The sequence below is a fragment of the Hemibagrus wyckioides genome, linkage group LG06 (genome assembly GCF_019097595.1).
Source record: "Hemibagrus wyckioides isolate EC202008001 linkage group LG06, SWU_Hwy_1.0, whole genome shotgun sequence".
Classification (NCBI taxonomy): domain Eukaryota; kingdom Metazoa; phylum Chordata; class Actinopteri; order Siluriformes; family Bagridae; genus Hemibagrus; species Hemibagrus wyckioides.
In genome coordinates this window covers 34,270,562-34,296,196 of record NC_080715.1, presented here as the reverse complement: position 1 = coordinate 34,296,196, position 25,635 = coordinate 34,270,562, and the positions used below count along the sequence as shown (strand labels likewise).

The window sequence follows — 25,635 nt, the reverse complement described above, 5'->3', positions numbered from 1 at the left end:
TTTGTGTGTGTGCAATCAGTGTGAATGAAATGCTGTACACACAGTGGACTTGTATTCTACTAAACGAACGTCAATAGCTTGTCAGATGTGTAAACACACACACTCTTCATTCTCATGCAACTTGCACTATATTTGGCAATCTTAGGCTTGTCTGAACATGCCCTCGTGTGAGCGCTCGCTGTACTTCACGGGCCATGGCCCTTTAAAAGGCGATCCCACGCGCAGAGAAGGGAGGGAGGGGGTGGATGACGGGTTTAATCTCTTCTCTCTTTTTCTCTCTCTCTCTCGCTTTCTGTCTGTCTGCAGTCAGTCCTTTGTATAATTTGATCACGAGCTAGTTTAGTGCTGGAGTGTGTTCTGAGCTACAGTAAGAAAACAAGAGCACAAGATTTTTTTGTTTGCTTTTTTCCAGATCGCGAGAGATTAGCTGGTGTCTCTCTCTCTCTCTCTCTATTTTGCACAGCATTCTCTTTGTGAGTAAAAAGGAACGCGGAGAAGCGAAACCAAATGACTAATACGAGCAGTGATATTCTAGCTTTCTAGATCTCACGCTGCGTTTTTTTTATTATTATAAATTTTGTTTTGAATTTAAGTCCTGGTCCTCTGGAGAGCGCGTGGAGATTTGACTGAATGGGATGGTTTTAGTGACGTCTTGGCGCTCTCTCCTTGGCTGTTGGCGAAGTGCGCGTGAGACTCACAGCTGCATTACATCAGTGCTCAGTGTGAGCTCGTGCGCGCCGCAGAAACGGAGTCCGGTGTACGGCGGGGAAGGCTGCGGGATCTGAACAGGTCCCGGTGAATGGTGTGTGTGCGTGCGTGTGTGTGTGTGTGTGTGTGGTTAGACTATAATAGACAAATCATTATATTCTATTTTATTCTATTATAGCGCACAGTTTTGCTGAACGCACGTGCCATCTGTAACCTAATTCGTGTGTGTGCGTGTGTGTTTTCTCTTGACAATCTCTACAGATTGTCGGGACGCGTTCATGGCACGACACTTTGAGAGTATCTAAACTTGCACAGAGGAGCTCGTGCAGCGACAGGCTACAGGTTCCGACGTCTCCATGGCTGAGACAACATCCACCGAGCCTCTGTCCAGTCTAGACGTGGCCATAGACCCGGACTTTGAGCCTCAGAAGCGCCCGAGGTCATGCACTTGGCCGCTGCCGGAGTCCAGCTTGGCGAAACCAGAGGCCAAAGACACGTACATCATCCCGGAGGAAGAGGATGATGAAGAGACTGCAATGGCTGTCAGCGCGAACGGAGACGACGGCAGGCCCGATGGGCTGAGCTCGAGTGGGGATCAGGATCAGGATCATGCGGGATCGCAGAGCCAGGTCGAGGCTGCAGCGCGCGCAGCTGAGGTGAACGGACAGGGGGTGCAGCAGCAAACCCCACGCAAGTCTTCATCTCGCAGGAACGCCTGGGGTAACCTGTCCTACGCAGATCTTATCACAAAAGCCATAGAGAGCACGCCGGACAAAAGACTGACCCTCTCCCAGATTTACGACTGGATGGTCAGAAATGTCAGCTATTTCAAAGACAAAGGAGACAGCAACAGCTCTGCTGGCTGGAAGGTACGTAGACACTACTGTCAGTATGCATTTCATAGCTAATTTCTTCATATTAGGTTCGTGCTAAGGTGCTCATGCAAAGTACACCGCGATCGCCACAACCAAAACAAAAACAAAAACAAAAGGAACACATGTTCTGGCGTGCGCGCGCGTTTGGGCCCGTGTCTCAAGACGAGCGCGCGCTTCCAGCACAGCGACAGGAGCGTCCGCGTGACTCAGTTAGGCGGCGATGCTTATGACATCATATGTAAACAAAAACATTATTAATTTTTTAATGCGTTTAAAATGTTTGCTGAACTCGTTGTTCGAAGGACATTAAAAGACAGGCGCGTGAATAATTACGCTGTCATCTTTACTTAAAAAAGAAACATAAATCAGGGTAATGCAGTGGAATTCATTTGTAATTATCTATCATTTAGATGATTAAACACATTGTTAACCTGTAATACCTTGCGAAGGTAAAGATGTGAGTCTCTCTCGAGCCTTTTGTAGTGTAAAGGGTGTTATGACTTGCATGACATAGGACATAGGAAGTTATTATCACTGCTCAGACGACAACGTGATCATAATTTATCAGTAATTACACACACACACACACACACACACCTCCATTGTGTGACACACCTGTAGGCGGAACTCAGCCTTCACTACATGAATTATGATGAAATCTTTAAAACAATGTGTTTCCTATATCTGGTCAGGTTCAAGAAAACCTGCCTGGACATGTTCCTGTGAAGGTTGTGCTCATATGTTTTCTGCCTAAAGGTGGCTACAGACTAGACAAACTGTAACACAAATCAAGATGGAGAACATCTCAGAGTCCTCCAGGATCTTGGCACTGGTTAGGTGATTAGCTAACAGTAAAGATAGCTAACTAAAAGCGGATAGCAGGGTATTTATGGACAAGATCAGATGGGACTCGCTTGAGTTCGGGGGTTACTTCAACACAAAAAAGCACAGTGTTCTTCTAAGGCCTGTAGTACATAATTGGTTAAATCAAATTTTACAACACCACCAAAAGCTTTTAAAAAGCTCACGTTAAGGTCATCAGTTTATCAGTAAATCAAAATGAAGGGCCAGTTTCACTAAAAACCTCGAGGAAGATCAGACTCCTAAAATCTCAAGAAGAATTTAAAGATGTATTTAAGCATCTATGTGGTCACTAAGGGTCAATAAGGAACAACCGGATATCATCATTACAATTTGTTGTGAAAACACCAGAGATAGATATAAGAGCTCCACATCTGTTTATCTGCTCTGTTAGCTAAATTCCTGATGGTAAAAACCAATATATGGAAGCCATCCAAAGAAATGTGGAGTCTTCACGTGTACGAGAGTCAAAAGCAGGCCTTGTGTAAACAAAGCTTGGGTCTTTCTTTGGACCATATGTCCAGACATTTCCTTTCCAGTATAGTCAGGTCACATTGGAGAACACAAACCTCCCTATATGGCTTTTTATTGTGCTATAACATGCACACACCGTGCTTCAGATAGCTTTTGTTCTTCTGTTGTTATCTGAGAGAAAGAGAGAGAGAGAGAGAGGTCTCCTGTCCGCTCCGCAACACATTCCTTCCCAGAGCTATTACTGAACTGAACATCTGGCACAGTGCCAGCATGTCATATTAAACCTAGACAAATTTAACAAAATGATCGCGTGCATTTAAGGTGTGTATCTTTAGCTCACAGGGTGTGTATGGCTGGAAATTCTGCACCTGATGATATAATACAAAGTTTCTCTCAAGGTTTAACCTGCATGAATTAGACGCAGAAATGAAGCTCTGAGTGTCTATCTGGACGTCGTGATGGACTTTCCTTTGTCTGATGGGATGTGCTGCGGTTGGAGAAGAAGAGGGGGGTGGGGCAGGACGGTCAGGGGTAGCATAGGTAATAATGCAGCGCTCATAAAGTCGCAGTCGATGAAAAGATATGGAGGTATGCAGTGCGGAAGGGTCAGTCGTGTGAAGCGTGGTGAAGGATCGTTTATCAATCACCACTGAAGAATTCATCCTCATGTTTTGAAGAATTCGCACCTTTCTCCATGTGTGTTTTAGGTGTTTTGGGCCATTGTGCAGCACTAGCTGCAAAAGGAGAACAGAGAAGAACTTGTGAAGAACTATCAGTTTGATCTTCATGTTGTAGTTCTTCAGCTGAACCGAGTGAATAAATCCATGTGGGTGGAAGCACAGGGCTGCAGCATGTGCTCAGAAGTAAATAATGTCTTCTTTTCTAGCGTCATGTGATTGGTGGCTTGTTGCCATGGTTGCCCATGTGTGGTGTAAGTTCACAAGAGGGTGAGGTGGTGTGGGCGCCTCACTGGCTGGCACTGCTGCCACAAAGCATTTGAGTGTGTGTGTGAGCGAGGATGTTTTGTCAGTCAGGATAGTCATAGGTTTTTCAGACGGTCATGTGTTGCCATGGTAACCCACCGAACCTTGGATGACAGGACTACGAGAGAGAGTACGGTTCCTTTTCCATCCAAACTGGAAATCTTTCCAGAACGTAGAAATGTGTCTCTGTTAATTAGGACTACAATTATTCAGAGAAGTCGACACGGTTAAATGTGTGCCAGATGAACACACACACACAGATTCCTTTGTTTGAAATGATTCATTGCATCATGTCTTTATCAAGCCTTTTGGGTTCTTCTGAGATCCTCAGGATTGCTTAGGGTTTCTCTGGGTTTCTCTGACCTTTACTGTAGGTGTATTGCCTAAGATCTCACACAGTCTCAGGTGTGAATGATCATGCAAGTGTGTGCACGGTGCTCTGTGATACACCGGTGTCCTATCCCACTAAATTCCCTTTGTTCCTGACAAAAGCTCCAGATCCAGTTCCATAACTCCAGCTTGATCAGGCTAAGACACACTTCCTGTAAGTGAGTGCATCAGAATCAAAAGTACTTCCAAGGACATGAAAGGTCATACACTGTGGGAGATTCTGGCGCATCTTCTATACTCCAACACTGCACTTCTGTTTTTTATTGCACTTGAAATTGACCCCCCCCCCTTTGTTGGTACGATCCGACCTTCTGAAGACTTCTGAAGGTCTGATTTGTCCTCACGACTTGTCCTGTGCGATTAAAGCTGTCTGCTACGGCAGTGTCGCTGAGGCAAAACAGTTCTTAATTAAAATTAATAATTGTCTACCATAAAGCTAGCATTCTTTGAGTACAAAGGTACTTGATCTTCAGCTCCATTTTCTTCGGTTCCTTATCCTCCCTTTTTACTCTCACATCTAGTGGTCTCCTAAGTAGGAACAAAGGGCAAGTGAAGCATGTCTCATGTCCTAAATCATTCCTCGTCCAGAATAAAGATCTAGTGTTGCGCTCTCCAGGGAAGAGCTGAGCTAAGCAGAGCTGGACAAAGAGAACAATGGAGTGAGCAGGGCACTGTACGTCAGTGGACGCTGAAGATTGATGACGTTTGCGTTGTTGTTTTTTTCCCCTTGGATTCGGATCCAAGACGTCTCCCTTTATTCAGGGAACTGCGACATTCCTGTTCGCTTCCTCTTTTTCCCTCGCTCCATGACTAAACAAATGGCTCAGTAGCCACATGCAAGTATGAGATTTGCTAGTCAAAGGTGCTGTAATGTATACTCCAGCTGTCTCGGGATGGAACCCTATAGAGGAACGATGATCCTTTTAGTGCTCTGGGATTTGTACCTGGTAAAGGTTTACACTAAGTCTGAAAATCTGAAGTAAAGAACGTTCCGGATGACTAAAGAAAGCCGAGTTGACAGCTAAGCTCTGCAGGCGCAGCTAGCTAGTGTTCGAGGACATGCTATCTTGAAGCCCTTTATCGCAAATTTCCACACGTTTTAGTGTTTGCACACCTGTCTTAACGGTGACCCCCAGGGCAGCCCCGGTGATATTCGAGCAGTCGTGCACCAAAAGTGCAGCGTCAGGACTCCGGCTGAACTCCGGCAGTAAAGTTTCAGAGGCTGAAGCTCCTGTTTCACTCTCAGCAGGTGAACAGGTTTGTGCCTGTAACGCTATCAGTGCTTTAAACACACACTGTAAAGAATGGAGATCTTACAAGCCTGTTGCTTTCTGCGGCTAGATTTGTGTTCTTTCAGTTTTATTCATTCTACTATTAATCCTCCCCCATACTCTCTCTCTTTCTCTCTCTCTCTCTCTGTTTCTCTCTCTCTCTCTCTCTCGGTTTATGAGGGCATGAAATTGCTCCAGAGCTCCGAGGCACATCGAGTCCTGTCTCTACTATCTGTCTCTTTTTCTCTCTCTCACTCGCTCTCTCTCTTTCTCTATTTATCCTTCTGCAGGTTTGCCTTTCTTGTACTCACTCTAAATAGCTGACTCGCACGTTTTTATTTAAATTAGCTCACTCTTACACAATCCGGCATGTTTATACCACTTGTTTGCTGCATGTTTTGTTTTTCTTAAATGGATTTTCACGTCTCATTTATTAGTTCAAATGAAAAAGAAATGCGTTTATTGCAAACTATTATATTCGGCTGCATGCCAGAATCACATTTGTGGAACCTTTGCCCAATTAATCAATCAATCAATTGATTAATAATTAAACAATTAAATCAGAGCTATTCTTGTTGACTTGTCTGTACAGTAAATGACTAAAGAACATTATAATAAACGGCACACAGGATTTACATTAATGCAATAACGTGGTACTGAAGCGTGCATGCACTCTAGATGTGTGAAAGCAGTTCTAATGGTGTAGCTAGAGCCCAGAGTGTGCCTGCATACTGAAAGGCAATAGTCTTACCCCCACACACACACACACACATGCTTTACCCTGCATTAAAGTAGCTATGGTGCTTTTGCTCTCTGCCTTAAACAAATGAGAGGCAATCCAGTGCATCAGAACCAGTCCTTCACAGGCTTTAGCAAGTTCACGGTCCAGTGTCTTCGTACCGCCTACTGCCCGTTAATGCCCCGTGTGCTCGTCTGTACAGAGAGACTTCTTTCTGCAGCACAGTGCTCCGGCTGCACGCTTCAGAGCTTCCCTTATTTGTATGTTCATGTGTGGAGTCCACTCCTCTTTTTTTTTTTACACTTTTTTGGCTTTCATGTTTTCTTCATGTCACAGTTTTTCTGTAAGATTTCCGTGACATTGATACTCTCACTCATGAAGCGACTGCTAGCCAGTCACTTCTGTCAGCGTATTAAAACCTTGTCGTAATTTCTGTGTATAGACCAACCAGGCATAACATAATGACCACAAACCTAATATTGTGTTGCTGCCAAAACAGCCCTGCCCCGTCCTGCACTGTGTATTCTGACACCTTTCCATCAGAACCAGCATTAACTTCATCAATTTGAGCAACAGTAGCTCGTCTGTTGGATCGGATCACACGGGCCAGCCTTCACTCCCCACGTGCATCAATGAGCCTTGGTCACCCATGACCCTGTCACCAGGTCACCACTGTTCCTTCCTTGGACCACTTTTGATAGATACTGACCACTGCAGACTGGGAACACCCCACAAGAGCTGCAGTTTTGGAGAATCTGATCCAGTGGTCTATCCACCATCACAATATGGCCCTTGTCAAACTCCATTTTTCCTGCTTCTAACATCAGCTTTGAGGACAAAATGTTCACTTGCTGCCTAATATATCCCACCCACTAACAAGTACCATAATGAGGAGATAATCAGTGTTATTCACTTCACTTCTCAGTCTTCATAATGTTATGGCTGATCGGTGTATATATTTATAAGAAAATGGAGTTCCTTCAGTGCTACTTTGAGGAAGGACGTTCATATTTTGGATATACTGATAGCATATCATGGCATAAATGATGAATCATAATGTTATACCTGATCAGTGTATCATTAGTGTTGTGAAAAGTGTTTTGTTTCATAGTGTTTTGTTTCAGACACTAATAACAGGAACAGCACCTACTGCAGAAGAGTGTTTCTTTTCTTCTGCTACCTTTTTTTTTCTTTCCTCAGTAAGGAGGCCCGGACTGGGGTCAGGCTTTATCTCTCTCAAGCACATGTAGGAGGTTATAATAGTGCACGCATTAGCATGAAAGCTTGTAGTGTACAGTGCGCTGATGTTCTTTTTTTTCTCTCCCTAATTTGGATAGGCAAACCCATCTTTCAGCATTCCGGCAGATCTTTACGAGGTTTATCCAGCGCTTTGGTGTGTGGACAACGGGGCGGTCATGTAGATTCCTGAAAAAAGTGGCGTCTAAGTAACCAAAAGCTGTGTGTTAAAACGATCCGCGTGCCAAGACTTTTAACAAGCGTCTCGTACGACATGGTGATGCTGCAGAATGGACAATTAGCTGTAAGAACTTCTGGTATAAATGATCTTATAGGAAAAATGTCTGTGGAGAAGCAGGAGATGCTGCGCAAGAAAAAGTGTACAGATAGATAGATAGATAGATAGATAGATAGATAGATAGATAGATAGATAGAGAACATGAGCAGTCCAGGATCATTATCTGGTTGCTGGTGACATCACTGTTTGCCTGAGAAGGCTTTTACCCTGATTAATTGACCATGTGGTCGTATGTCTATAGTCTATAGGACTGCTTTTGTGTCTAGTGTAAAGTGGATCATATGTCCAATATTCTTAGTTTCTCTCTTTCTCTCTCTCTCTCTCTCTCTCTCTGCCTGCCCCCCCTCTCGTGTATATACAGGGTTAATGTTCCTTTCCCGTCTCCTTCTCTTTTGTTTGTTTTGCTTTTCTTTCACCTAGTATTTCTCTCCCTCATTCCCCCGCCCCGCTTCCTGCAGCTGTGGCTCTGCCGATGGTTCAGAGGTTTTTCCATGAAAACACAAAAAGCTGCACGAATATAAAAAAAAGGACACCACATCAGATTCTAACTGGTATAAATGCTTTACTGATCAGAATTTTTAGAAATCTTTGCACCTCCTTTGACCCTGTTCCACTGGGGGAGATGATCATGAGGGATCTCTACACTCTAGTCTGAATCTTCTGGTGACATCACTGGATGAACAAAGTTCTGGAGAAGGATTAAAACGTTTCGGATAGATTTTTAATAGGAATCCAAGACGACGGCGTCTAGGAAAAGCAACCGAACGTTGCACTCTAATGCCTTTAGTGTATAAAGATTAGAGTTGCAGTAGTAATCAGGTGCCTGGTCATGTGGTCAGATGGCCATGTGAGCAGCTCTCAGTGTGTGTATGTGATTAGAAGAGTCAGTTTATCATACAGTAATCTACTGACTGTAGCTGATTACATCTACCACACCATCACCACCCAGATACCAGGACTGAGTGAGTGAAAGAAACTGAATTGTATTGAGGTCAGAAGATAAAAGAGCAAAGGTAGCAACTGAGAAGCTTTTTATCAGCGTGATCTTTAATCAGACGGCTTCATGAGGTCACCAGGTGTGTGTCCTTCGACGACGTGGTGGTTCACCTGAAACGGGTCTGCTTCTGGTCAGAGAACTGGTCAATCAAATGTTTGGGAATCTATAGACAAAGCGAAAGACAGAAAAAAGCGACAGAACATGCAAATATTCATCTTAAATCTTTAATCTCTCGCTCTCTGTCGGTCTGTCTCTCTCTTTGTCTTTCTCACTCTCTGTCTCTCTCACTCTCTGTCTGTTTCTCTCTCTCTCTGTCTCTCCCCCCTGTCTGGCTGTTTGTCTCTCTCTCTGTCTGTCTGTCTCTCTCTCTCTCTCTCTCATCATGAGCGTCTCTGGACCGAGCTCAGTCTCTATCCATTTTCCGTGACGCCCCGTTTCCCCCCTTTCGCACTCCATTTTCAGACCCTTTCTCTCTTTCACTCTGTTTCGCTGTATGGAGAATAGAAAAGCTGTGATTGGTTAGACGGCACTCCGCCCCCGCATGTGACTGGCTGGAACATTCAGTGGGCCACTCAGCACTGTGGAAGTGTATGTAGGTCAATGTGTGTGTGTGTGTGTGTGTGTGTGTGTGTGTGTGTGTGTGTGAGAGAGAGAGAGAGAGAGAGAGAGCCGTGACCGTGTACCCTGGCAGTCTTCCAGCTCACTCCTTCTGAGAGAGAAAGAGAAGAGAAGAGAGGGGGAGGGAGAGAGAAAGAGAGAGAGAACCACAGAGAGAGAGAGAGAGAGAGAGAGAGGCCTCCTACACTCCAACTGTAACTCACAGAGGGAAAAGAAAAAAAAATAAACACGGCTATTCGATCTTCAATTTCTAAAAAGTGTTTGTTTCTAAAAAGTTTCAAACCACGCAGAAAGATGAAAAAAAAAGAGAAAAAAACAGGATGCAGAACGCCGACTTGTTACCATAGCGACAGGTCAAACCGGCGTCCTTTCTGTTTTTCGTGTCCCGCGTCCAGCTCTATTCCCGATCCCACAGGAAACCGTTTCGTCGGAGAGCTCTGTGCCCTAAATTCGTCCTTTTCTTCCTTGCTGAAGATGTGTGACAAGGTGCATGAGGCTTTACTGGATATAACCACCTGCAGAAACACACACACACACACACACTCACTCGAGCTGTCACTTCTGTCGTGTCATTGCGCAGCAGCTGTCTAGACCGTAAAGCCACTCTGAACTCTCATGAGCTTTGCATTGTGCAGCGTGCATGCTTTAAAAACCCACACACACACACACACACACACACAGATTTAGAGAACTTAATGCTCTGCCAATAAATTATTCACTGACGCTCTGTGCGGTCTTTACCCAGATTTCAGACGGCCCACACGCGTATGCGCATGCATGCAGCTTCTCTGAAGACGTTTAAAGAAGACGACTTCAGGAAGACGACGTTCACCCAGAACACCACACACACACACACGCCTCGTTATTTATAACTCGCTATTTAATAAATGCAGAAGTAGCGCCGAGGGTTTTTTCGGGGATCGGGTTTGCGGTGGTTATTAGAGTCTTCCTTAAGCCGTGTTTACACAGGGACTTGGTTTAGATGCTTGAACACGCGTACAGAGACAGAACACACACCTTTTGAACGAACCAGCGTCTAAAAACTGGCTGACCGGTGGAGCCGTGTGATCTGACACGTCTGCAAGAAAACATAAACACACTTCCCTTTTTCTTTTTTCTACGGCCTGTCTTAAATGCTCAGTGACTCAGCGATTGTATGCAACACATGATGTTATAGATCTGGGATTTTTGCACGTAAGGAAGCATGATTTTTTTTCGTGCATGCGTGTGTGCGTCTGAGCGTCCACGTTTGGTCCGAGCTCTGAGCTCGGTGTTATTATTGCAGTGTTATTATGCGACTCCTCTGGGAGGGTGGAGGAGGAGGAGGAGGCGAGTGTTGAGGATTTCTGTGTAACAGCCTTGTTGCTTTGCAGGTTTTTCAAGTTTTGTTTTTTTTTCTCTAACAGAAGATTTAACAAGCGACTCGATGTTTCATCATCTGTCTCGTTTTTTTTTTTCACACCTGTTTTTGACCGCTCATGCATGAGAGGTTGCGAGTTTTTAAACATTTCAGAAGAACAGGGTAGAAAGTGTGTAACTGTTTTGGCTGGGGTCCAACCTCTGTGTGTGTGTGTGTGTGTGTGTGTGTGTGTAAGAGTGTGTGTGTGTGTGTGTGTGTGTGAGAGTGTAAGAGTGTGTGTGTGTGTGTGTGTGTGTGTAAGAGTGTAAGAGTGTGTGTGTGTGTGTGTGTGTGTGTGTGTGTGTGTGTGTGTGTGTGAGAGAGTGATATTCTGGCACTGTGCCAGAAAGCTCCCCCAAAGGCTAAAGAGAGGTAACGTGTTTTTTTTTCTTCAGGGTTTTATCACGAAATTCAGCTGACATGAAGCAGAGGAAAGTCTGTGCTTCAGGAATCGATAGGAAAGTGTCCGAATTCGTGGCTCCGGCGTCGTTCTTGCGAAATATCTGGACTAATTGTGCCCTGAGGTGTTGGAATTCAAATAGAGAAACCACGGCGACTTGTTGGACGAGTGTATTTAATATTCCTCTCTTAACAGCTCCTTATCATGCTCTCGAGTTTTTGTAAATCTCTCACTATATTCTGCTTGGCTTTCTCTTGTTCCGATTTCACATCGAGATGTTTTGTTGATGTGGGGCGAAAAAAAGGAAAGAAAGAACCGAGTCCGATGGCGTGATGAGGGATTAGGAGACGAACGAGGGAAGAAAATCAATACGGGAGCGTGAGCTGGGGCTCGGAGCGCTCGTCTGAGTCTGATGGGTTTCGGTGGGTTTCATCATGCCTCTGAGCCTCGCTACTGAAAACGTGCCTCATGGAGAGAAGAACAAAGACACACAGAGAGAGAGAGAGAGAGAGAGAGCGAGAGAGAGAAGGGGAGACAGACAGAGAGAGAGAATGAGAGTGAGAGAAACAGACAGAGAGAGAGGGAGAGAGAGAGAGACGAGGGGAGACAGACAGAGAGAGAGAATGAGAGTGAGAGAGACAGGCAGAGAGAGGAGGGGGCGAGACAGACAGAGAATGAGAGTGAGAGAGAGACAGACAGAGAATGAGAGAGACAGAGAGAGAGAAAGGGGGGAGACAGACAGACAGAGAAAGAGAGAGAGAAATATAGAGTGAGGAGTGGGAGAGAGAGACAGACAGAAAGAGAGTAGAACAAAGACATTGAGAGAGTGACAGACAGACAGAGAAAGAGAGAGGCAGACAGAGCATGAGAGAGAGAGAGAAAGGGGGGAAACAGCCAGAGAGAAAGTGACAGACAAAGAGAGAGAGAGAGAGAGAGAGAGAGACAGAGAGAGAGACAGAGAGAGAGAATGAGAGTGAGATAGACGAGGGAGAGAGAGAGAGAGAGGGCAGACAGACAGAGAGAGGGAGAGACAGACAGACAGGCAGAGAGCAGAACAAAGACACTGGGAGAGAGACAGACAGACAGACAGAAAGAGAAGGAAACAGTGAATAAAAAGTGCAAGGGGACAGAAGAGTGAGAAATTGAAGTGTGGTGTCTGTTGCACTGCTACACAATCCAAACATACACACATTCCAGGAGTTTTGTTTAGAGTTTTTATACAAAGTTCTTTTTTTTGTTGGGTTTGTGTAGTAAAAAATAAAACCTGACACAACACACTCCTGAGTGTAAAGCCCTGGAGTCGAGGAGATCCAGTCACACCTTTTACTGTGTATCCATCATCCATCCACGTGGGGTTGTGTTTGCTAATTCATTACTCAGCACTGGCAAATATTGGTGGTTTTGTGTGTGTGTGTGTGTGGTTCGGCACCACGCTGCTGAAGTTGCTCGCACCAAGACAAGACTCGTACAGTGACTCGGCTCGTGGTGAAACCTGTGTTTTGTGGATGTGTGCCTTTTTTCTTTTCTCCATGCTGCCACGTTGTAGCAGAAACAGGAAGTCATGTGACTTGAAAGTCAAGGGAATAGGAACCTAGCATGTGTGTGTGTGTGTGGGAGAATTGCTGCTGCAGCAGAAAATCCCATGACATGCGGTTCGACTGTATTCTTTCTATCCGTTTCCCTTTTTTTTTCATTCCTTTATGTTTGTTAGCCAAATCCTGATACACGTAGATTTCACACCTTTCCTTAGAAACACGGCAGAGAACTGACCCATGGAGTGGTCAGCAGGTCTCTGCTGGAATCCCTGCTGCATTTATGTCCTGCTGCATGCAGCCGTGATTCATTTAGGAAAAAAAAAAAACAGACCAGGATGAAGAGGGTTTTATGCTGGCAGCTCAGTGATATTTTATCAGCTGGCATTTAATGCTGCATTGCATTCATCCAAAGGTGTGTGTGTGTGCGTGTGTGTGATGGAAAATAAATATATATATATATATATATATATATATATATATATATATATATATACATATATATATACATAGAAGAACATTTTCCTTTGCAGTGACTAGACTAGACTGATGAGCTCAGCAAATTAGAGTGTAACACACACACACACACACAGAGCGACTGTCTAGTACAGATAAGGCTGTGGGTTAGACTCTACTGTAACATTAAGATCATTTATAACGCGATATAAAAGTATCAGCTCACACGGCTGTGGTGAGGGGAAAAAAACAACAGCAACGTTTCAATAAAACCTCCAACTTTTTAGATTGTCTATGCAAGGAAGCAACAGATATTATTTATTTATCTAATTTTATTTATGTATTTATTTTAATTTTTTTTAATATTATAATTTTTCTTTCATAGGACTTACATATATAAATATAGCCTTTATTTATTTATTTGTTTGTTTGTTTGTTTTTATTTTTAGAATAGTTTGTAGGACTTGCATAGATAAAACAGCCTCTATTTATTTTTCTTATTTTTTTGAGAAACGTTTTTAAAACTTGCAAAGATCAATATAGCCTCTATTTATTTATTTATTTATTTATTTATTTATTTATTTTAGAACTTGCATAGATACCGCCTCTGTTTATGTATTTATTTATGTTATTTACTTATTTATTTATTTTTGAGAATAGTTCATGGAACTTGCTTAGGTAAATACAGCCTCTATTTATTTATTTATATATTTATTTATTTATCTATCTATTTATTTATTTGTTTTTAGAACAGTTCATAAAACTTGCATAGATAAATACAGCCTGATTTTTTTTTAAGAATAGTTCATAAAACTTACATAAATAAATACAGCCTCTATTTATTTATTTAAATTTTTTTAAGAATAGTTCATAAAACTTGCATAGATAAATACAGCCTCTATTTATTTATTTATTAATTTATTTATTCATTTATTTAATTTCATTTTATTGAGAATAGTTCATACAACTTGCACAGACAAATTCAGCCTTTATTTGTTTGTTTGTTTATTTATTTATACTGACCCCATGCCATGTCATAAGTTGTATCTACATCTCGATCCCACTGGAAACAGAAAACACTGTAAAGACGCCTGGTCAAAGGTCTGATTGAAACTGTCGGTGATATCAGGTTTTTTCTGGCCAGTGGAGCAAGTGCTTAAAGAACACAGTGTTCACTTCAGCCGTCGCTAAAAATACATTTGTGTCGCCCAAAGTTTATGTGTGGGTTTATGTGCGCAAGTACGCCCAAGGCCGCGCAGGGTGTCCGGTTAAGCCCAAGGGCTTCTGGGTATCCATTACCATAGGAGGTGCTGGGATTGGGACAGGGCATTGGGAAGGCAAGCGGGAAGTGGATTGAGCAACGGGGGAAAAGTGTGTGTGTGTATGTGTGTGTGGTGTTTACTGAAGTGTTAAAGCTCTTGTTTCATTCTGTGGCCCGAGCCAAGCGTCGTCTTTGAGTTTAAAAGTTTTTTTTGGGGTTGTGGAGCTCAAGATGTCGTCTCATGGTCATTTATCAGCTGTTGACAGGAAGGGAGCATTTAGCCTTTTTCCTGATTAGAGGGAAGAAGGCGTCTCCTCCCTCTCGATTAGTCAGATAGGTGAACAGGAAGTCTGCTGAAACGAATAAGGAAGAAGAAACATTTTCACACTTTTCATATATCTGTAAGCGAGTTATTCCTCATTAGGTTCTTCAAAACAAAAAAAGTCCAGCGGAGACAGGAATGGCTGCTAACACTCAGCTTAGAGTTTCGTTAATGGATATTCACACGCAGTCTCTTTCACACTGGGATAAAGCGAATGAATGGATCGTGGCGGAAAATAAAGGAAAAATCAAAGCTGAAGAATGAATAAGAACATTAAGGGGATTAACTGTGTCTGAAACCTAAGCGCTGGCTTTCAGTACAAGTCTCCTGTTCTTTCTTCATTTTCTGCTTCGCTCCAGCATTTTTCTCTACACTGGTTCAGTGAGTGTATGTGTGTGTGTGTATGTGTGTGTGTGTGTGTGTGTTTACATTGGCCAGCTCAGTAGGATAGGACGTGCAGTTCTCTGGCACAAGACAAAAATTTACAGCTCCAGAATTACACGATTTGCAGCAGCTCCTCCCAGATCACTGAGAGTTGTGACATTATTGCCTGGACATAATAAAGAGCACGCTGATATCAACCATGACGCTGCCCCTCAGGTTGCCCGGGACAACGGGATGTGTGTGTGGGTGGGGTGGGGGGTGTGGTAGCATGGGTTGAGTTTCAGAAGTAAGAGAAAACAGTATGTAGTTGTTTATGTTGCACGTGTGAGGACGTGTGATGTATCAATCAGTTGGACAGCGAAAACACAGTGTGTGTGTGAGAGAGAGAGAGAGAGAGAGAGAGAGAGTGTGTCTCTGTGCCAGCCCTCTGATTGGCTAAGGAGTGTGGGTTGGAAAGGACGACACCCACTCATGGAAAACAACGTGCCGGATTATGCAACGTGTGCATCCTTTTAGATCTATTGATAAAATATAACATGTTGTTGACTCTGCCCAGATTTTTTTTTTTTAACATAGCCTGAGTTAACATATAGAGTGTTTTTATATCGATGAAGAATTTTAGACACTTTTCACAACTTTATCACATGTACACAAGATATCATGAGCAACAAAGACGCAGACGCACATGAAGACAGATGCCTTGTGCTGTCCAGGGGAAAGAAAGAAAAAAGGAAAAGAGAAAAAAACACGCACATTTGGTAGTAAGGAATGGAATGTTCTCTTCTACAGTCCAGCACATAGAGCAGCTGGGAATGAGGGAGAGGGAGAGAGGTGGGGGGTGGGGGAGAAGGGGGGAGAGAGAGGGAGACAGAGCGAGACATGAAACAGAGAGAGAGAGAGAGAAGGAGAGGTGGGGAGAAACAAGAGAGAAAGTGATAGAGGGAGAGAGAGTGGGGTAGGGGGTGGGTGAGAGAGAGGGAGAGATGTAAATGAAGAGAGAAGGAGAGAAAGGGAGAAACAAGAGAGAAAGTTAGAGGGAGTGAGATTGAGAGGGAGAGAGACAGAGATTAAGAGGCAGAGAGACTGAGAGAGAGAGGGAGGGGGAGAGAGAGAGAGGAAGAGAGAGAGAAAGAAGGGAAAACTGCAGATATGCTTCATGTTTTTTTTTATCAGTGTTTTGTGGGTCTAAGCTTTTTTTCACATTTTTTTTAAGGGAGTGTGTATTGTGTATAAATATCTCTCCTCTACTGTGCAGCATCAGCGCTCGCTCTGAGTTTATTTATAAACCGCCTCCTACGTGTCAATGGTCCATTCTACTCCTCTACTCTCTCTCTCTCTCTCTCCCTCCCTAAATCTCTCTCTCTCTCTCTTTCTCTTTCTTTAACTCAATTTCTGTCTCTCCCTCCCTCTATTAAATCAACTGCTTGGAGAACTATAAATTTCCTACTGAGCAACAAGGCTCAATAATTATTCCTGGAAATTTAACAACACACACACACACACAGCAGCGTAGGGCCTGCGTCTCACAGAAAGTTCACTGTGGGTAAAACTTCTTTTGACAAACCCGCCCATACACACACACACACACACACATACATATATATATATATATATATGACCTTGCACTAAATTCGAAAAGTGGTGTGTGTGTGTAAGTGTGTGTAAGGGTGCTTGGCTTTTCGTTGTTATGATGCATGTGAATTCTACCAAGAGACTAAGAAAGGATTAGTTGCCTCTATGGAATACATGCACACATAAACAGACTCAAACACACACATACACACACACACACTCTCTCTCTCTCTTATATACACAGGGATTTTTTTCCATCACCGATTATGTCATCAGGTCCCACTAGAAAAGTAAAATCGGTGACATCATCTCATCGCTGTCTCATTCCTTGCCTTTAATACAGAATAAACACTCCAGAGATTTATTTAGATTTTGTTAAAAATCAAGACTTTGGTAAAAAAAAAAATCTAGACATATAGATCTGACTGGAGAACGTTTCAGAGTTAGATAAAGGCCGCTCTGTGAAAAAGTGAGTCAGGAATGCATGCTGTGTCGTGGGTGAGGGCCAAAGTCAGGTCAGTGAAAGCGTCCAATCAGCTGAGGAGGAGCTGCAGCGTGGAGGGCGAGGCTCAACACTGCTGACTTATTGTGCACTCCGGCCTTGACACCACAGCACTGGCTTTTCGCTCACAAGCCTGCGGTGTTTCCCTGTCCGGGAGTCGTGGTGACCGCTTTAAATGTCTGCACTAAACCAGAATCGGGCCACAAAAACGATTTGACCCTTTTGACTGCTTCGATTCTGTTGGTCAAACGTATATATGTATTTATTTATCGTGTTGCAATGTCTTGGCTCGCTCTGACAAAAGCATAAAAGCAGAGTGAAGTTACAGACGTGTGTGTGTGTGTGTGTGTGGAGTGCGTGGCTGCTGACATTGATAGATTGTTACCACATGTTGCTGAAGGACAAAAAGGCCTCTGTGTTCCAGAGAAAATCAGTGTGCAGCTGGGCTCTCAGTTAACAGCCCTATACACGCAAAACACACACACACACACACACACACACTTACACACACACACAATTAAAAACACTGTACTGAAGTGGAGAAATACAGAATAACTCGACTGTTAATGGTAAATGATTTCCCACCACATGTTCCCGGAATAAAACAAACATATCTTTAAAATCAAGGAATGATAATAATAATTAATTATAATTCTAAAATATATATTTTTAAAATATTTTAAAAAAATATTTATATATTTAAAAAACTATTAATAATAATATTTATTATTATTATTATTATTATTATTATTATTATCATTATTATTATGTATTTACTGTATAGAAAAAATCAGGACAAGGAATAAATGTGTGTGAGAATTTTTGTAGGAGTTTATATAGCGGTTATATATATGTGTGGGTGTGTGTGTGTGTGCGTGTGCGTGTGCATGTACCACACCTAGTGTGTGGGCTCAAGTATAAATCCAAACACTTGTCTGCCTTGGGCTTAGTGTGTCAGTGTGATTGGGAGAAATTCAGAGAAATTCTAATTATTCCCAGCTTGTTTTTTATTTTTATTATTATTTTTTTTTAAATAAAAAAACTAAAATTCATGCATGAAGCGTTTTTGGTAAAATACCAGAGAGAGAGAGAGAGAGAGAGAGAGAGAGAGAGAGAGAGAGAGAATAAACCTTAATGACTTCATTCACAACATGTTTCTCTGTTGAGTTTTTAGTCATCACCACCCCTCAGCTCCGTTCCTCTAGTCACATGCACACACACACACACACACACATGCACAAACATGAAGCCGTGTGTCCAGAGAGACAGCAGTATTTGCAGTAGTTATCCACATGCAGCAATATCGTAACCTACCTGCTGATCTCAGCCCCAAGATCAGATTCAGCTTTAGCTTTCATGGGTCTGAACATCTGTAACGTTCAGGTTAAGGTGTACAGTGTGAGAAGAACATCTGTTCTGGATGCAAGGTATAACTATTACAGATATTAACACTACTGTGTGAGCCTTATGCACTGGGAAACTCACCTGCTGTAGAAAACACAGACAAATAAAGGTGTGTAGCGAGCTGCACAACTGACTCTTATGGGGTTCAACCTATAGCACAAGTCAAGTGTGACGGCCGGCCTCTGAGGAAACATCTACTCCAGTCCTCCAGAACAGTAACAGTATATAAAAGTTAGGTATAGTTTTTGCGAATGGAATTCTTCCCTCTGATTGGATGAGACATCGGTCACTCAGGAAATATAGGAAGTCCAGATAGAAAGGTGTCAGAATACACAGTGCATGATGGGTCAGGGCTGTTTTGGCAGCAAAAGGGGGACCAACACAATATTAGGCAGGTGGTCATAATGTTATGCCTGATCATATGTTTGCTACTTTCTTTAAAAGATTTTAAGTTGTACAAGAAATAAAGTTAGATAGACAGTTTCCTACTTCCTTTCAAAAGCTACTATTCAAAAGTACCTGTGTTTCAGTTGCCGTCTCCCATGTTGAACATTATTTTTGTCTCGTGTGCTACATCACCGGGTTGTATGACTCAGTTGGTTCATTTAGTCTGTTCCTAACAAAGCTGACTCCACTGAAGACTCCATTTCATCATCTTCTTACTTCAGATAGTAAAGAAAGGAGTGTGCTTATAGATAGACTTTCTGCACATTCATTATTTGTGGTAATAGTACCAATAATTTGATTTATTTAAATACTGATGTCATCTGTTTTTCTTTCTTGGTACAGAATTCCATCCGCCACAACCTGTCCCTGCACAGCCGTTTTGTCCGTGTCCAGAATGAGGGAACTGGAAAGAGCTCATGGTGGATGATAAATCCCGAAGGCGGGAGGGGAGGCAAGGCACCACGTCGTCGTGCGGTCTCCATGGACAATGGAAACAAGTACACCAAGGGTGCGCGAGGACGTGCAGCTAAAAAGAAGGCAGCATTACAGGCTGCCCAGGAGGGATCGCTGGAGAATGTGTCTGCTGGGGGTTTGTCCAAATGGCCGGGTAGTCCTACGTCACGGAGCAGCGATGAACTGGACTCCTGCTGGACTGACTTTCGTTCACGAACGAACTCCAATGCTAGCACAATAAGTGGCCGCCTGTCACCAATCCTCGCCAATCCAGAGTTGGATGAGGTTCCAGACGATGAATTAGGCCCACCTCTCTCCCCAATGCTCTACTCGAGTTCCAGCAGCCTTTCTCCTCCATCTTCATCCTCCTCAAACTCCAAACCGTGCGCAGCTGAGCTTCCACGACTAGGCAAAATGAACCTCAATGATGGGCTAACTGACAACCTTATGGATGACCTGTTGGACAACATAACACTTGTACCTTCCACACAGGCAGGTCAAGATGGCTCAACTTTCACTTTTGGGAGCACCACTTCCTCTCCAGGCTCCTCCTCTTCCTCATCCAACGGTGCCAGTAGTAGTGGAGGGTTCGGTAATTCCATTTTTGGTCCCTCCACTGGAGCGTTACGTCAGACGCCCATGCAGACCATCCAGGAGAACAAGCAAGCGTCTTTCTCCAGCATTTCTCGTTTTGGGAACACCACCCTTCAGGAGCTGCTTAACTCTGAGTCTCTAGGTTCCCACAACCATAGTGATGTCATGATGACACAGTCTGACCCGCTCATATCACAAACCAGTGCAGCCGTTGCTTCTCAGAGTTCCCGTCTTCGCAATGGCCTCATGCACCCCAAAGACCCTATGATGTCATCATTCAGCTCTGGGTTTAAAGGTCAGAGCAGCCTTCTCCAGAACAACAGACATCATCAGGCCACCAATGCCCAAGGATCACTGCACTCGCTCCCCAAAAATGGTCACCCAAGCCTGGCCAACGAGATAAATAACGTAGTATCTGCCAAGCAGCATCTCCAGCAGCACTCGTCCATGTTGCTGAGTGAGGCTTCTGTTTACTCTGGGTTGAATGGCAGTAACGGAATGGGGATTTCAGGAACAGAACGCTTTCCCACAGACCTGGATTTGGACATATTCAATGGGAGTCTTGACTGTGATGTGGATTCCATAATCCGCTCAGACCTAATGGACGCTGATGGTCTAGACTTTAACTTTGATGCTTTGGTGCAAAATGGCGTCAGCCTGAACCCTGTTGGCAGCTTCAATGGGACAACACAGTCTAGTCAAAGCTGGGTGCCGGGCTGAAAGTGGTTCCAAAGGTCAGTAAAACCTTTTATGCAAATTTGAATAAAATGAAATATTAAACATTAAATGCTTCCTATATGTATTGCTTCAATACAATTGTTTAATAAACAATAATGTACATTCCATTATTCATGTTAATGAAAAATGTTAATGGTTAGTGGTTGGACTACTAACCAGAAGGTTCTGAGTTCGAATCCCAGGTCCACCAAGCTGCCACTGCCGGGCCCCTGAGCAAGACCCTTAACCCTCAATTGTTCAGTTGAATAAAATGAGATAAAATGAAAGTTGCTCTAGATAAGGGTGTCTACCAAATGTCAGAAATGTAAATGTATTCAGTTCTGCTTCAGGATCAAGGATCAAGATCTTTGATGAAACTTGCAAAACTAAATGGCCAAAAGTATGTGGACCCCAGACTTTTGCCACAATGTTAAAGGCACACAATTGTCTAGAGTGCCTTCATATGCTGAAGTATTAAGATTTCCTTTCAATGGGAATTGAAAAGGCCAGTATCAGGACCATGCCCACGTAAACAAATCGAGATCCATATAGACATGGTTTTCCAATATTGGTATGGAAGAACCCTGAGCAGCCTTGAGATGAACTGGAATAACGTCTGTACCAGACCTCCAGTTCCGAATGGAGACATCCCCACAGCCCCCAAGTTCCAAAATCTAGTGTAAAGCCTTTTCAGAAGAGTGGAATGGGGTGTTCAATACTCGAGAGACAGATATCCCAAAAGATATAACTGCAAAGTAATTCCAGTGGAACAAGTTGGTGTACTGACTAATGGATTAATGGGAAAATAACATAAACTGAGGCTATGCTGTAAAAGACTAACCGATTTCTCTTCTATTCTATTTCTTCTTCAGGCCTCAATCTGCATTGCAAAAAAAAAAACCCACAGACAAATTTCCCTCCATCACAGACTCATGCCATCCATTGCCAAGCCTGCCGCCAGCAACATGCACTGGAACCTTCGCCTGTTTACAGTCTACAGCTCCGGAGAACCTTTACCTTCAACGCAGGAAACACGCCATCCTGAATAAACAACTGTACACAGGACCCTTACAGGAGTCTCAACCAGCTCCCTTATGGAAAAAAAAATGACTAAAAATTCCACACCTATTTCAGATACCACCCCTCCAGCCAAAAAAATAAATAAATAATCAACCATTAATCAACATAATGCCTAGCTCAGGGTATTAAAAAAATTTCATGGGCTATGGAAAAGATTTTCTGGTTTGTTGTGAGATGTCATGTTCAAGCACTTAATCAAAACGAGAATAATTGTTCTAATTAATTGGGGGCAAAGGTCACGAGTCTATATATATATATATATATATATATATATATATATATATATATATATATATATATATATATATATATACACAACCCTTGCAAATTTTAAAGAAGAGTGAGGGATGTTCTGACTTGGTGCACTTTGGATAGAGTTTAATCAGTTTCTAATTTGAAGTAGTAGCCTAATATCAGAGAACTGAAGTAATACCTTATTGTAGCACAATATGATAAGAGAAATTACTTATTGTTTGTTTGTACTGTATGTAATTATTGAGAAAAAAAAAGAAAAAGAAAGTTTGCTCAGTTGTAAATGCTTAGCTGGTGGAAGAATATTCTTTAGCTAATAGTAATGCAGTGTCTGGGCTACACCATATCCGTGTAGCCAAATGAATGAGTTGTGAACATTTCCATGCCATACCCGGTGCTAAATAATCAGTGTTGGGGCCTGTGCTTTACAGAGGCCATGTGTGTTCCCAAGCCTTGAAGGACTGAGCGTAAACAATTAGCATAGCTTATGGCAGCATTCAGTGGTGGGTAGGCTTTTATTCGTGGAAGCCATCTTTACTGAGCAAAAACAATAAGCTATCATTTGTATATTTGCCAAATTACTTGAACATGTTGGAGATGCCGGTAGCCAAAAGTTTAGATAGTTGAATTTAGAGACATCATAGAGTCTCTATATGCAAACTTCATCACCGTGGCTCAGGGTTGAAAGGGGATAAAAAGAAAAAAAAACATTTCAGGTCCCCGTTTAGTTCTAACTGCAACCTGGTTGTATACAATTTCTTGACCATAAGAAATGTTAAGGGAATGTGTGCATTTATATATAAGCAGCAAACTTCTTAAAAAATAAAAAAAAAATTTCTTGCTGGTTTCAGGGTGGGTTCGTTGTTGTTGTTTTTTTTTTTTTTTTTTTTTTCTTGAGATTTCTTTTCGGTAAAAAAAAAAAAAAACACTCTGCTTTTATTACAATTGTATAAATCCGACGAAGTCCCCAGTGTTCTGTTTGTGTTCTGTCGTCTCCTTCCACTATGCATGTATGTAACTGTGCATATGCATCGTGTGAAATATGTAAAAAAAAAACAAAAAAAAAAACATCCTGCTTAAAGAGAAAAGTCATGTAATGTTGTGATGGCACAGTTTTTTTTTTTAATATATGAAGTATTGAGAATAGTATGGGGATGAATTTTTTTTTTTTTTTTTGGTCAGAGGGGTTCGGACCACTCGTGGGGAGGAGTTAGGTCGAGATTATATATATATATATATATATATATATATATATATATATATATATATATATATATATATATATAAAACAGACCCCGCCTTCAAATACACAAACTACAGGTGCTGTGTAGGTGTAATAGACATTTTTATCTCTGCACACAAACACCAATCCACAGAGTCATGGGCCTCATTTATCAATCTTTTCACTGCCACGTTTACGAAAATATGTTCGTATAACGCCGATTTCCTTCGATCGAGCGTATGTCGATAAATCCCAATCGCACGTAATGCGTGAAGCATGTTCAGATGATTTCTATTTAAACCCGGGAATAAGGGAAGGGTCACTGAGAGCTAAACGAGGAGAAGGAAAGAAGAGGAACTTCTCCGATGACTCATACTGACACAATTTCATTCTTCAGCATCTGAAAAGGTTCACTGGAGGCTGAGATATAACAGCAGATAGGTCACTTACTGGACGTTAATGCACCAGTCTAAATATTAGCTTTCATTCTCTGAAAACAATTCTCTAAATGTCCATTCCCTCCTCAGCACTGGGTTTCCAGTAGCCTCATGCTAGCCTGAGTAGCTACTGGTAGCTGAGTGTGCCCTTTTTTTTTTTTTTTTACTTTATGGCTTGTTATTAATATGGAAAAAACACCTATATAAATATAAATCTTTGGTTCATATCCAGCTTGATAAATGAGGCCCATTGTCCAGAAAAATCCCCTAAGCCATGCCTAACATTCAGGATACACACAAAAAAATTTTTTTATTGGCCCTTGTTTTTCAGAACAACTTTGCATGTGGTTCTTCTTCACTTTCTTATTCTTTTTCTTCTTTTTATTTTTTTAAAAGAGGTAGGGAACAGTTAGAGGAGTTCCCGCCCACCTCACTATGTTCCATGGGAATGCTAGTTATCCCGCTAGTTGACCTCCATGTATAATATCCTCCTGAATCAAAGGTGTTGTATGTCCAGGCTGAGAATCCGAAATGAGTACCACTATTCTAATCTCTTCCTGACTTTCATGCCCCCCTCCATCTATTATCGTTGACCCCTTGACCCTGTAGTAATGACTTCTCTTCTTGATGTTAGTGGGTATTTTTTGCCTGTGTACTCCATTTTGAATTGCAATTTAGTTTGTATAAAATTGGTGCGCATGTAAATAAAGCTTGATTGAGCTGTATGAGCTGTACACCTCTGTCCTTTACGCCTGGCTCATATTTCACTGACTGGTTTTTAAATGAATATAAAAAGTGGACTGAATAGCACTGATGACCCTCCACACATACACACAGACACAATCTGTTACCAAAGGTCAACTAGTTATGTAATGTCAAAGGCTATATTTGTTGTGCCAGTACTGAGACATCTGAGCCACACTCTCACTTCACACTATACCATAGCAAATTTACTGACCCTACAGAAGCTTCTGGAAACCCACCTTAAGCAATACCTTGCTGATTGTTTTTCATGGTTGAGTAGTGGCTCGAAGTCTCTGGATTACTGACCAGAAGGTGACAGGGTTCAAGCCCCAACACCACCAAGCTGCCTCTGTTGTGCCCTTAACCCTCTATCTTTCTGCTCTAGATGTGTTGTATCATAACTGACCCTGTGATCTGACCTCTGACCACAGCTTCCTAAAAAGTGGTGTAGAAAAAAAAAAAAAATAAATTTAGTGTGCTGTAACATACTGTATATGTGACATGTCAAGGCTTCTTCTGCTGCTTTTTGCAATACTGTGTACAGCATTTCAGGAGTATGTATGCTCATAGCATGGCTGCTAGTTTGTTAAGCTAGCATGCAGTTGCAGGGACACATGGGTGTCTTTTAACTTTTAACAGGATTACACAGATACACACTCGTTTAACACTGTGTCACACTGTCAACCTCCTGTGCTGAGAACTAGCATATTTTTTTGCATCATTGTGAAATCTCAGTGCACACATTCTTACCTAATTGACTGGGTAATAAAGCAATGACACTTGCTCCAATATTTACTGAGGACATGCAAACCAGTGCACCATATTAACCAGAATAACAAACTATACAGCTGGAGAATGTGAATCCCTGAGAAAATTTTGAATCAGCCAAAAGCTGATAGCTGTGATGAACTGTATATATACACTGGCTTTGATTTGCAAGCACTTGATAGCATTAAATGTGTGTGTGTGTGTGTGTGTGTGCGCGCGTGTGTGTTTGTGTACGCACA

General features: G+C 42.4%; 1 protein-coding gene across 1 annotated transcript; it reads left to right on the top strand.

The window, feature by feature from the left end:
* Positions 1–244: 244 nt before the first annotated feature.
* On the top strand, positions 245–24,609 carry foxo3b (forkhead box O3b). Its single transcript, XM_058393578.1, has 4 exons — positions 245–802; positions 970–1,577; positions 19,472–20,910; positions 21,766–24,609. The coding sequence occupies exons 2-3, from the start codon at positions 1,065–1,067 to the stop codon at positions 20,894–20,896; spliced, it is 1,938 nt and encodes a 645-aa protein (XP_058249561.1). The 5' UTR covers positions 245–802; positions 970–1,064; the 3' UTR covers positions 20,897–20,910; positions 21,766–24,609.
* The last annotated feature ends 1,026 nt before the right edge of the window (positions 24,610–25,635 follow it).